The sequence below is a fragment of the Hakea prostrata genome, chromosome 11 (assembly GCF_041222555.1).
Source record: "Hakea prostrata isolate BN-2017 chromosome 11, UWA_Hpros_2, whole genome shotgun sequence".
Lineage (NCBI taxonomy): Eukaryota > Viridiplantae > Streptophyta > Magnoliopsida > Proteales > Proteaceae > Hakea > Hakea prostrata.
The window spans coordinates 21,448,336-21,461,921 of NC_142610.1; the positions used below are offsets into that span (position 1 = coordinate 21,448,336).

The window sequence follows — 13,586 nt, forward strand, 5'->3', positions numbered from 1 at the left end:
TATACATATCATTTCCAACAATTTCTCTTAAAGTTATCTTAGGTTTGCCCTTGGCTCTCCCAGTTCCTTCAATTTGGATTATATTATTTTTTTCATACAAAGGCATTTAAAGGCCTTCGTTGAACGTGATATGCTTCCTCAAACGCCTTTCTCATATTTTATTATTTATAGAAGCGACTCCCAGAACAACTCTAACATGATCATTTCTTATCTTATCCTTCCTAGTATGCCATTCATCCATCTTAACATCTTCATTTCTTATCTTATTATTGTATTTTTTTTTAGTATAATAAGAAACCACTTTAAGAAAAGGGGAAAAAATATATGCAATGGGCTGGAGAGCTTGGTCTGACATGAATGGGAACTCTTATGGTAGCATCAAGAGTGTATTTCACTCCCTTTGCAATCCTCTGCCTTAGCTTATGCAACCACTTGTTCTGTGTGCATCATATTAAATTTTGTAAGCAATATTATGATATGTAGCAAGTGGATCATAGTATAATATAGTATTGGTTCAGAATACGGCATTGACTAGTAGGTCTTAAGTTAATATCTCCCTTCTACTTTCTTTCTTTTTTCTCCGGATATTTATTTATATGTTTTTTATTCATCAAAAAAATATCTCCACAAAGAAATGGCAATAACTCTAGATATATGACTTATTAGGTATTGATTGCTGTAATTTGTTTTGAACACACATCCTCTCCTAAATACTTCCATCAAATTAAAATTATTTCAAATCGAAGTGAATTTCACAATTTTATTCATTTATTTATTTGAGTTTTAATAGAAGATTGTGCTCCCCTCATACTCATGCACGACGTGTTTAAGAAAACCCACCTCTAAACACCGACAAGAGAATTGAGGGGTGTAAAAGGCTAAAAGGAACAGTCTTGTACCCTCACAACCACATTTCTACCGCATTTCTAATTGTATTAGACTACGCTACTTGGAAGAATATCTCTCTATGAATGCCCAATGAGTAGGAAAGGGACTACTCACTTTGTGGAAATCTCTCTATGAATGCCCAAGGAAGGAATTATCCATTTTGTGAAAAAAATTACACATGTAAATCCCATTTTTATTACATCTCTCAATTTCTCACTAAGTCCCCACTAAATAGGTGAGACATAAAAAGAATGGAATGTTCCATAAAAAAAAGAATGAAATGAAAAAAAGTGAGAAACCACATCAGCTTTATCCATCCACCTTCCCACCCTGTTGGACCAAACAATCAACTTCTTAAGTTTCGAAGTAGAAAAGTTTTCCCTAAACCCACTCTGATTGTGCCATGTGAACAAATGACGTCGCTATTAGAGTAGTTGGATGCATGGTTGGATCTACATCTTATATTTTAAACCTTATAGTTCATTTTATGTTTTGATTCCAATCACTTTTTAATGGATAATTGCTCTGATCAACTTCATCCCCACTAAATAGGTGTGAGGAAATCGTCATATCGAAAAGAAAACCATGTTTTGAATGGCTGAAATTTGATGTAATTTACGTAGTGTGCAGTACCACCACATTAGATGCACTATCCAAGCAAAATCATGAAACAACATGAATTTTGACCAAAAAAGAAAACGGAACATCATGATCAAATCTTGACACATCTCACTTTCAAATAACAAAAGCATAATCAAGAATTCAGAATCAATTTTAATGGAGACCACGTCAGAGTGCCTGGATCATCAAACCAAGGGGGGGTGTACAAAAGCATAATCAAGAACTCAAAATCAATTTTAATGGAGACCACATCAGAGTGCCTGGATCATCAAACCAAGGGGGGTGTTGGGTTTCGAACTGGGAAATCCACATGAATCATGCCACACCCACATGATATAGAATAGTGGAATTCTGAAAGGGATTATGAGGCCAAAATTCTCGCAAGTTGCAACCATTACAATAAAAAACATTAAAACTCATCATGGGTCCTCAATACTAGACAACTTAATTGTCCTATATAAGGTAGAAAAAAAAAAAAAAGACCAAGGCATTCCTGACTGTTTTCATGATTTAGTTAGGTACACTCGACAAATGTCAAATATAAGAAGCTATTCACCTCAGATGTCTTCAGGACCATTGATAACCTGGAATTAGAATGAAAATATTGAGTACTTGTACCCTCCCAACCAAAAACCACTTTAAAATTTAAGGAAAAACGGAAGGGTTAAAAACACCAAATTTGTTAAGCTGCAGAAATTAAAGGTCTTACTTTGTTCTGGATTACAACTCCATCAGGAATTTCCAGTTGCTCTCCAGATTTTGCAGCAATGGTCACAGTCCCCTTCACAAAAGCAAAACAGTGAGTCAAGGACAAGTTGTTCTGGTAAGGAGGTTGGAAACCAAAAGTAAATTTGATGGAGGCACTTTTGGCATCTGGTGGGATATATATGAGCAAAGGGTAAAAAGTGAACCAATGATTATACTTGACGAGATGACATAACTAAAATTTTATAGTAAACTCCCAACAACCCTTCCATTTATAGTAAATTTCCATGATAAACTATGAAGAGATATGCATTAAAAACAAAGAGAATGCAGCAGATGTAGGGATGATTGATTAAGAGCTGGTCATTTAAGTAAGAAACAGAGAAGAAAACTTTATTATGAAGTAGATATTTATGTTGCTCATACCTTAAGTTTTATATCAGCTCCAAACCAGACATCACCAGCCACCTTCAAACTATCAAGCTCAATGATGCTAGGGATGGCTTTGAAGCGACTTAGGAAGTTGCCAACCTGGAAGCATAATATAGAAGATTTGTAATTAAAGAGCCATTCACACTGTAGCTTGTAATGTAATTAAAAAGGACATTCACATTGTTGGTGTAAAAATGGAATTGGGCAGTAGTGTAAAATGAGTCACATGCTGATCTTATGAAGAGGACACCATCTGTGTGAGATTAAATTGGACTAGGGACATAGGTAGCTAAAAGAGGTCAACTAGAACAATGTTCCTGTTGAGATAAGCTGGAAGATTTCAAGGTTGGAGTGGTGCATGTCTGTCTCAAACTAATGGTTCATGTGCATGTGGGTTTGTGTATGCCTGGGGGTGAGTGTCTGGATGTGTGAGTTTAATTTTTCTGGGGCTGCACCCTTGCAGATCCTATTTTCTATTTCATACTGGGGAAATAATTGTAATGGAAGAAAATCCCCACAAAAATATTACCTTCTTGAACTCTGGCCCCAATTCAATAGTGGGATTTGCAGGGTTGCTTCTAGCGCTGTTACGGGTAACAAAGCCATCAGATAAGGTATAGAGATCAGACTGCAGTCACAGAGGAAATGCTGTTAACAATCCTGGAGTAATGTATACATAGACTCCTAAATATAATGTCAGAAATGAAACATAGGATAACCTGGACAAGAAGCAAATCAGATGTTGCCTTCACTGGAAGGAATCGAGATCGGGGTACATTGATTCCAATAGCATGATCGAAGAACTAGTTCACAGAAAGAACACAAACATTAAATAAGACATTGCAGAAGTTACCACCTGTAAACATATTAAAAGAAGGAAGAAAGAAAAAAAAGTTTGGTGCATCTGGTGGATACCCGAATTGCTGCACCAGCTGCTGTTTCCAGCTGAAGAACTTTGACACCATCAACTTCCTGTGAACAACAGTAATTTCAACGCTTAATGGGGAGGGGGAAAAAAAAGAAGGTAGATCTACCACAAGCCTCTTTTGATGGGCTACCTTAGGGTTTGGAATTATCTCCATTTTTACTGCATCAGCTTCTACTAGCCTTTTGATAGCCTTCAAATTCACCCACCTGCAATAAATATATACCTAGACATCAACAAACTATAGATGCACTTTTCCGGACACCAAAGTGGCACCATGAAAACCCACCTCCATCCGTCAAAGCACAAATATTCTTCTATTGCCCCCAGAATACTAAGATTTATCTGGTAACCCACCCGGAGTAAGAATTCTACTAAGAGATAGGAGAGGAAGTCTATTTACAACACTAAAGAAAATTTTCTAAACCTACAGCTAACCAAATTACAAAAGGAAGAAACAACAATCTAAATAAAAGATAAGACAATTAACTAATAGAAAAAGTTAACTAAGCTATTAGATGGGAAACATCCCACAGTACACTGGTGCATGACTGCCAATCGACCAGCACCTATTGACACACACTAACCGCCCACCCTACCAAACAACCTCAACTAGTTCACTTACAAGTTGTTTGTGTTGAAAATCTTGAACTTTTGAATAGACTTGAACTCACTGACCTGCATGAAACGGGATTAACATCACATGTCACATTCAAGTTCCAACAAGAAATTTCAACCAAAAGAAGGGGGGGGGGGGGGAAAAAAGCCCAAGCATGAAGTTGGACAAAGATTTGGACTATGTGGATATCCTTTTTTCTCTTCCATACAAACTCTTGGAATAGTAATCAGAGAAAGAATTGGCCAAAGAATTAGAGATAAAAGGAAATTTGTAACTTACATGCTCATCAGGAACTTGAGCAATTTCCAGGAGCTGCATTGCATAATAGAAGAATAAGTACAAATACAGGGTAGTGGTTACAAGATAAAGCACATGAATCAATTTATGAAAGCAAGATAGGTTTTTTCTTTTTTATTCCTTATTATTTTTGAATAATTAAATGACATAACAAAGTTGACTGATCAATTGAGGAGCTAAGCAACTAAACTAACCAAGGCCTGAAAAAGTAGTTTGCCATTCTAATTGTCTAAAGATGACTGACCAAAAAAGATACGTTTCTCTCACAAATGAGGGAAAACTCAAAACTCTAGAAAGAACTGTTAAATCCCTGACTAAAGGAAACATGGAGTGAGAGTAGAAAAGACAATTCCAATGCACACAGTACAACTGCTCATACTGTGAGGTTTTACCCTCCCAGTTCAGTTATTCTACATCCAATAACAGAATATAAGAAGGTTAGAAATCTTTATGTAAGTAACGAACTAGTAATGTTAAACTGCACATAATTGTCTCAGAAGTCCTATATGACCAAAACAACTAAAATAAGTTATATCCAACTTATTCATCCAAAAAAAAAAGTTATTTCAAATTTAAAACACCCTGAATTTCAAGTATTTTTCCAAACATTATCAGAGCATGAAACTGTTAATAATTAAGACTATACATTCTATTCATGAATAAACTATTTACATGGTATATAAGTAATATAGGTAGCCAATCTTTAGCTCATACAACTACTTGGTTATATCTGCCAACAGGATTTGAAACTCAATTAAACCTAAAATTTTTATTGCTTATTTCTCCATTGAGAAGATGAAATGCCATCTCTAGGTAGAAGAATTATCATCTAAAGCCCCAGTAGCTCGCAGAAAATCTCCGGTTTATCATTCTCCAGGCTTCTCCTCAGAAACCGTGGCCAACCAAATCATATTACTTTTCAGAAATATATGTTCAGAACGATTTGTACCCAAAGGAATATAATTATACCGCTACAAGAAATCAGTTTCTTTTTCTGGTGTAGTGAATTAGTGATTATAAGTAAGCCACTTGCGGAGATAACAGGGTGCGTTTACTGAATATCGAAATTTGGATGACATGATTATTTCGGTATCATATGCTTCCTCAGCGTACCTGAACTCTCCCTTCATAGGAAATAAGGGTACCACCTTTGACATCTGCCAAGGTTTTAGGAGTGACCTGCAGAAACGTGGAGTTTTAGAAAATTACATTGGTTTAAATGCCGAAAAAAGGTGCATGAGAACACTTACCTCCATGCAGTATTCATTTTTGTTTTCAACCAAATGATTTAAGATTTCTGTAGTAACCAGTCAAGAAGTACCAGTATCAAAAAGGTTCACGAATCATGTATCTTAAATGTCAGAAACTCTACAGTGCTGGTAAAGTAAAATATGGAAGTAAAAAGCATCAGCAGAAAAAGCAAAATACAGAAATACTGATCCAAGAAGAAGAGTACAACAACCCAACAAGGATACTTAGGTCAACAACAGCTCCCAAGTTATCTGAGTTGGCGATGAAGACATACTCCTTACCCTATATGACAAGGATTTGAATAAGAAAATATAAGAATCCAGAAGATGTTACAAGTATTACCCACTAAACAAATGTATCACACATTCAAGGATTTACCTTCGCCAATAATGCATCAAGCTTGCCACTGTTCAACAAGGAGGAAAATACATCGCCATGACCAGGAGGATACCTTCACATTCAAATTGGAGGGATGAGGCAATGGGATAACATAACAATGCAGTTCTTAAATATATGAAAAGAAAAAGGTATAGCCAGCACTAAAACACAAAATATTCTATAAAGCTGGAAAGAGGTCTCCCAAGTATGCTTGATAAAATTTTGCATGAATGAAAACTAAATAAGCTATAAGTTGCTCAAGAAATTGTGGGCAACTGTAAATGGTATAAACTGGCAGACTACCCCAGAACAGACATGAAGATCCAACCCCACCCATACCTCTTAGGTAACAGTTAAATTTTGCCTACCTAGAGGAAGAAAATTGAACATATATATGGTTAAATCCCAATAGAATAGTACATAAGATTAAATTTCTTTATATTTGCTCAGAAGCGGCAGGTACATCTATATCCTCATAAATTGTAAAGCCAAGGGAATCTCTCCCGTTCTTTACCAAAGAATATAAACCAAGGTTTTAGAACTTGGCTTTGCCCAGCCACATAATCATCTGCCTAGATCTTGCAAGTTGGTATGTTTTTTCCCCCCATCAAGACTCTTCTGGAAGGGTTTTGGTACCTTACAGACAAGATAGCTCCTGATGCTGGACATTAACTATTTTGGTTTTCTAAACACAATACAAATACTGGTTTTACAAATTCAAATTGAGATGGTACTTCGATTTTGGACCCTAGGTTGGTTGTCTACAGCATAGATGAACAAAACCCTAGGATTTGCACTCATTACTTAGTTCACCGGGCATGGTTCATTCAAGATGAAACATAATTGAAACAAGCATGGAAAATTCATGGAGATATCGAAACTCGATCAGGATATGGTATTTTATGTGTTGACATCAATCTCATTTCTGTAGGCCATAAAACCTAAATAAAAGCAAGATCTCACTGCTGAGATCTTATTGATGCACTGCAGGCCCGGCAACTGGGTTTCAAATGCTGGGCCTTATTTTGGAACAATTGATCCAGTTTTTATATCTACCCAGGTTAGCCATTGGTACCAAGATATGCCCACATCCACCTGCTAAGTTGTAAGCGAAGTTAATTCACAGATTTTGGAGGATAGAGATCAGACTATATTGGGCATGGCCATCTTACATGGAGGAGATAGATTGTGGAATGCTACAGGTCCCATGGACAGCTAGGGGAAAGTTTCTGTTATTCAATTTATTATTTGAGGTCAAGTATACATCATTTTCATATTTCTGAAGATGAGTTGTTCACTAAAATATTTTATTTTCTTTCATCTACTAAACGACTACCTTATTTCTCTCCTAGATCTCACAGCCTGTCTGAACATATGTTGAGGAAAATATTGGTTTAGGTTAAAATCATTGGGGAAAAAAATACATGACATACAAAATGTATCAATTAAGCAAAATAAAAACATTTAAAATAGATCACTTCATGAATATAAGTTGTATTATCATTAGCAATATAAAGTTCTACAACAAAGAAAAAGACACTGACTTTGATCCTGATGTGTACTCAGTATCAATCATGAAAGGGGAAAACAGGAAAAAAAGGGTGGCCTTGTGGTGAGAAAGAAACCTCAGTCCCACCAACTATTTTTACAGTGCAGATTAATCATGAATTTCAGGGGAGAAAAAAGGCTTGGTAAAACAAACAGTAAAAGTGAAGTATGAACACCAGAATCACATACCATCCATCCTTGCCAGTTTGTCCTTTGCATGGAAGTGGCGAAAAATCTTCAACAACCAATCTAGGATATTGGCTCTGTCAAAGTTTATGGATATTAAGAGTCTACAACCAAACATGAGGCAATAAAGGGGGGAAAGAAAGATAGAAGGGGGGGGGGGGGTAATTGTTTCCCAGGTTCAGAAATCATGCAGTTCAGATTATTCTTTCACTGTTAAGATCCCCCGATGTCCTGAACTTCCATTGCGATTTCATTTAACAACTCAACTTCTTACATTCTTTGATATACGCTTCATCCATTCATTCCACATGCATGCAACAAAGACAGTCTAAATTTTCTATTTTACCCTTAATATTTTTCTACCTATATTTTCACTTAAATTTTTTCATTTTTCAAATGTTTATTTGAAATAAAAAATAAATAAAAAAAGTTTGGTGAAACATAGGACACATGATATAAGGCTTGGGTTGGTATGTTCAAATATTTAAAGAAATGGATATTGCCAAAAATTAGGAGAAACCAATAGCAAAATAGGAAATCTAGACAACCTACATGGCATGTCTAAGGAATGAATGGATGGCAGTAGATGAAGAAGTAATGATGCTGAGTTGTCATGAAAATTTCAGAAACTGGGAATCACAAATGGTGAACAAAATAGCTGGTCTAGAAAAGTAAAGAAAAATTTCAATTAGGGGGAACAATAAATTTCAACAAATAAAAAATTGAAACAAAAAATGGAAGATGGTGTTCTGACCTGATTAAAAGTGTGAATTTCAACACTTGACTTTGAGTATTTCTCAACAATCTGGCAATGAGAAATTTCAGTGATTAGGATTGAAGTAGAATGTAGATAGAAGGTCCAAAGCAAAAAATTGGTAGGAGAAGAACGCTTGCCTTAAGTGTATCATCATGTGTGTTGAAGGAGTTCATTAGAAGCAGGGGAACATTGCACCCGTATTTGGAATTTAGTGACTGCGAGAAATCAAAAAATGCAAGTTAAGAGCAATCCACCACATAATCTGTAGAGATTAGAATGAAACTGTCACAAACTGACCTCAATTTGGATAACAATTAAGTCAAGAAATGTCAACCCATTACGAACTTCAATCACAGACCTGTAATAAAGCAGAAGATAGAAGAGTCAAAACTACATAAGATTTAAAAGTGAAGTAAGATGGATGTCTACTTTTGAAAGCTTAACCATCATACAGCAATATGGTTCTCAATCCAACAGAGTTAAACAATGCCAACATTCTATTCAATTTATTTGATTCTATTTGCTTGCATTTAGTACTAAATGAAAATGGAAATTATCACAATATTTTACATGAAACATTGAGCAAGACTCATCTCCTTTTAAAATAAATGAAATACTCAATAAGAAATAATGAGTTTTTAATGTTAAACATTGTCCAGAAAGCTGCTTATACCTGCTAAATGCACAAAATAAGTACACAGTGAATAAGTTAAGGAAAAAAAATGAGACTTTCATGCTTCTGCCAAGTTCAATATGTAATCATGCATTTGAACAGAGACAATGGAGAAGTATAAGAGAAACTGCTAAGGAAAAACAAGATAATAGCCATAGGACAAAAAGCCTCTAAGAAACCAGGGGGGGAATACCAAGTTCCCTGCATGATATTTCTTTTCAAAAAACTGAAAAAATGAGCATTATTGTACAAAATCTAGGATTTTATTTATGTCAACGTCAAAATTGATGCCAAGCTGAGTCCCACTTCCAAATAAACATTATATAGCTCCTGTATTTTTATTTCTTCTATTCATGATCTCAGCAAGCAAAACATATGAGAACAGAAAAAAATTGCCATGATGTTAGGCACATCAGAAACAGAGGAATGCTGAAATATGCTATGCTTAATCCTCTTCAATAGAGGTAGTTACAGTAATGGCACCTAGTTTCTACACAGTGTAAACTACATAAGCATGACAAAATGAACAACAATCGAAAAGATGGCAGAATATATTACTTGGGACCAGTACAACCCATAGTCGTCCCCAGACCACCATTGAGCTTCAATACAACAAGTTTGTCCAAGAGATTCTTCGTTGCTGAGATATCTGCTTGATACAGTTATACAGATCTTGATGAGCAGAGATAGTTATCGAATAAATGAAATAAATAATCAGGAAACAAGACTAGTTATAACCTATCAAAAGATCTATGGAACCAATAGATGTATCAAGAAAAGAAAAAAAAAACCAGAACATTACCATCAGGTGTAGGAGCTAGGGTGTCGTATGGAACAACAACTTCATCGGTCGGAGTCTGAATCTTGTTCCAGTCAACATATTGAGCTTCGCCGCTTCAATGCACAATTCATTCCAAAAGGATCAGTAAAGGAAAATGACAAATACAAACAAATCGAATCAAATCAAATTACTCTACCTTAGATAACGAGCGACAAGATTGATGAATCCAGTCTTTTCCTTCTCACTGCCAACAGTAACAAAGCGAAAGTAAATAAAAGCTCAGATCTAAGATCTTAAGCACAATTGATGACCAAAAACAACAAATCGGAACTTTAAACAATGATCATGCATTGAATCCAGAGCAGATTGATTCAGATAATGAAAATGAAGATTGAAAAAGAGCTAAGAACCTGATCTGATTGAGGCCTGCAAGTGCGGATTGAAGCTTGGAAAGCTTCTCAGCTTCGGGAGGATTCAGAACAGCAGTAGCCATTGGAGATAGAGAAGAAGGTTCTAGTTCGAATTCTAGCAGAGAAAGAGAAGTGAAAAACGGAGAGTGCGATGTGCGAGAGAAATAGGAGGAATTCCTAAACAGCGAGTATTTAGCAAATGGTTTTTGCGAGTCTTTTGGGTCTTTTGGAAATAAAACCGTTGCAAGGAAAGTATATTCCGGTATATAAGTTACGTTTTCTGTCAGAATGTGAGAAAGTGATGGCGCCTCCTTTACGCAAACGTTCGAGGACGCCACGTGGCGGATGACGAGGAGGGGATAATTAAAGACGTCCTTCCATTCGTGATATGGAATGGGTCCCACTTTCAAAGATTCTGCTTTCCGGCTCTGCCGTAGTATACGTGAATGCAACGTGGCTCAATCGTATCCGTTCGATTAACCAAAAATGGTGAAAGAGATTGCTACGTGCCAAATTTGGTGTCACTTCGACTTTATGGTAAAAAATCTAGATCCAGCCAAGCTCTCTTTTTTTTTTTTTTTTTTATTTTTTTTTTTTTTGTAAATCTAGAGGATTTTGCTGGGGTGTTTGGTAATTAATGCCCGATATCACAGGTGAGTCTCGACCGAGATCGATCTTGGCTGTCTGTTTCGCAAAAGTGTGAAAATAAAATTATTAAAATTGGACAGTCGAGATCTATGGCAAGTCAAGCCCAAATCAGCTGAGTTGGAGTCATTATAATATTTCATCTAAGTGTTGCTTGTCGGAAGTGAGTCCCTTATGAACATGAATTAAAAAGAGTATAAAGGGAACACAATCCTTTATAAAGTGTGTTTGTCGAACTAAGCTACAACATGATTTTACCATACAATACCGAAACAAGTATAAATAAAAAATTATTAGTGACTAATGGTATTAAACACACGTGAATGATCTCAAAAACACAATAGATGTGGTGGAATGATAAAACGAGAGTACATGAGAACTCATCCATTGACCTTGGTGTACAGTAATGGTAGAAGTACAAACTAATAAATACCAGTAACTATCAATGGTATCAGATAGATTTACCCCAGATATTTCTCAATAAATGAGTTTCTAAATTATATTATCACATATGGATACCACACAAGTAAATATGTATATCTTCATACCTTTTACTAGATTTGAGGTTTACCTGACCAACTTATATACACCTTAACTACAACCTTAAAGCATGAGACTCGTTCAGGGAGATGGAGGTTATGAGGGTGGTTGCCCCTCTCTGAGATTTGGGTGTTTCTCAAATCAGTGTCGATGATTTTGAAACTTAACAACCCTTCTCTCTTTTACCCAAAAAAACTACAACCTTAAGGGCCTGTTTGATTACATGAGTTTGGAGATTTCAAATATTTAGAGATTTCAAATCTATGAAGTTATAATTTATAAAATTAGATGTTTGATTGTGGAATGAAATCTGTGGATTCATCCTAAAAAACTATTTAATCGACATAATTTTTGTGAATGTGCAAATGTATAGCTTTTTTGAAATCTCTAGATTTCACCCCTTACCCATAAATCTACAGATTCACGTTTTTAGTGTAAAAATGTGAATCTCTAGATTTCATGAATCTAGAGATTTTTACAACCAAACAGATATAATTCTCAAATTCATGAATCCAGAGATTTGAAATCTCTGAATTCATGTAACCAAATAGGCCCTAAAGTAATTTTTATACATAATTTAAATGTATGGCAATATTCCCAACCTCAAAATGATTTGAAGTCTAAACATTATGAAACATTAATCACTACTAATTAATCCAACCCTTTAAACTTTATCAACATGGTGTCACTATTGACAAGATGCAACTATATCACTGATACCTGAGCCATGCTACTTTTGTGCCTATTAATCCACTTTACAAAAAAAAAAATTCAACACTTCACAATTATCGATGTGTCATTTAGCAATTATGTAGTTTATAATTATTTCTCTTTTGAAAACTTAAATTTTAGTGGTTAAGATCCTTAGTTTACCACCCCCACCAAAAAAAAGAAGAAGCAGAAGTTAGAGATCCTTAGATCAACCCCCCCCCCTACCCTACCTTGGTCCAACTCAAAATTTGAGAACTTCAACCCAGGCCCAACACTATTGACTAACCCAACTCACGTTTAGGTTGAACTTTATTGGGCTGGGCCGGGCCGGGCCAAGGTGGACCTCAATTGACCCTGTTTGGCCTAATCTATTTGTCATTTTTGTTTTCCTATATGCATTCATAAGTTGGATAAGAAAAAATTAACAAACATAATGAGTGGATGGAAGAGTACAAGAAACATAAAAAAGGCAATAAAACAAGGAAAAATTCAGAAGGGAACTCCAGGTTTGGTCTGATTTGGGTTGCCCAAAGTCATCAATAGCAAAGTCCAGACCTAACCCAAGGCCTACAATTTCCAATGCTAACTTGCACTCAAGATTGAAAAGCCCAGCACAGATCTATTTGGGCTTGTAGAACAAAAGCCTGGCTCAAGCACAAGCACATCTTGAAGCCAAGGGGAATTCACATGCCAACAACACCTGTAACCAAGAGAGAGGCCACATAGGGCCAAACAGTTTGCTACAATATTAGTAGAGCGCAGAATATAAGAGAACATGACAATGACTGGCGGAGCATCAAGTGCCAATATGTCAGCCACCACTAGAGCTGCGACCAGTAGAACAACATATCCATCATTAAGAGCTCAAATAGCCACAAGACTGTTTGATTATATGAAACCTAGCTTCCAAAGCACACAGGAGACTGACCTTCTTTGATCGCATTCAGTTCACCAATCAAGCTTGAAGACATGAGCATTTCATCCGAGATTGCAAATATGATGTCCTTGTTATTTCTTCCAAGTTCCAATAAGACCAATACCACCACGAGTTGTAGATTCCGGTAGCGCTGTGTTCAAGTTGACCTTTAACTAGCCCTCGGCATAGATGGAGCCGAAGTTACACTCCCTACTTGGCATAGATGGGTTTTTTTTTCTTTCATAAGTCAACTTTCAAACATCATAGGTCAAACACCCAGTCTCGGACACGCACAGATCAAGA

The 13,586-nt window shown here is 36.0% G+C and overlaps 1 protein-coding gene across 1 annotated transcript; it reads right to left on the bottom strand.

Moving 5' to 3' along the window:
• Positions 1-1,853: 1,853 nt before the first annotated feature.
• On the bottom strand, positions 1,854-10,710 carry LOC149000831 (UTP--glucose-1-phosphate uridylyltransferase). Its single transcript, XM_089139403.1, has 21 exons — positions 10,472-10,710; positions 10,258-10,305; positions 10,083-10,174; positions 9,839-9,929; positions 8,905-8,965; positions 8,745-8,822; positions 8,605-8,655; positions 7,854-7,927; positions 6,117-6,189; positions 5,963-6,020; positions 5,738-5,784; positions 5,601-5,666; positions 4,470-4,502; positions 4,197-4,249; positions 3,705-3,780; positions 3,562-3,618; positions 3,366-3,449; positions 3,176-3,274; positions 2,641-2,745; positions 2,219-2,290; positions 1,854-2,093 (listed from the first exon to the last, which is right to left on the bottom strand). The coding sequence occupies exons 1-21, from the start codon at positions 10,552-10,554 to the stop codon at positions 2,067-2,069; spliced, it is 1,428 nt and encodes a 475-aa protein (XP_088995529.1). The 5' UTR covers positions 10,555-10,710; the 3' UTR covers positions 1,854-2,066.
• Between the last annotated feature and the right edge of the window lie 2,876 nt (positions 10,711-13,586).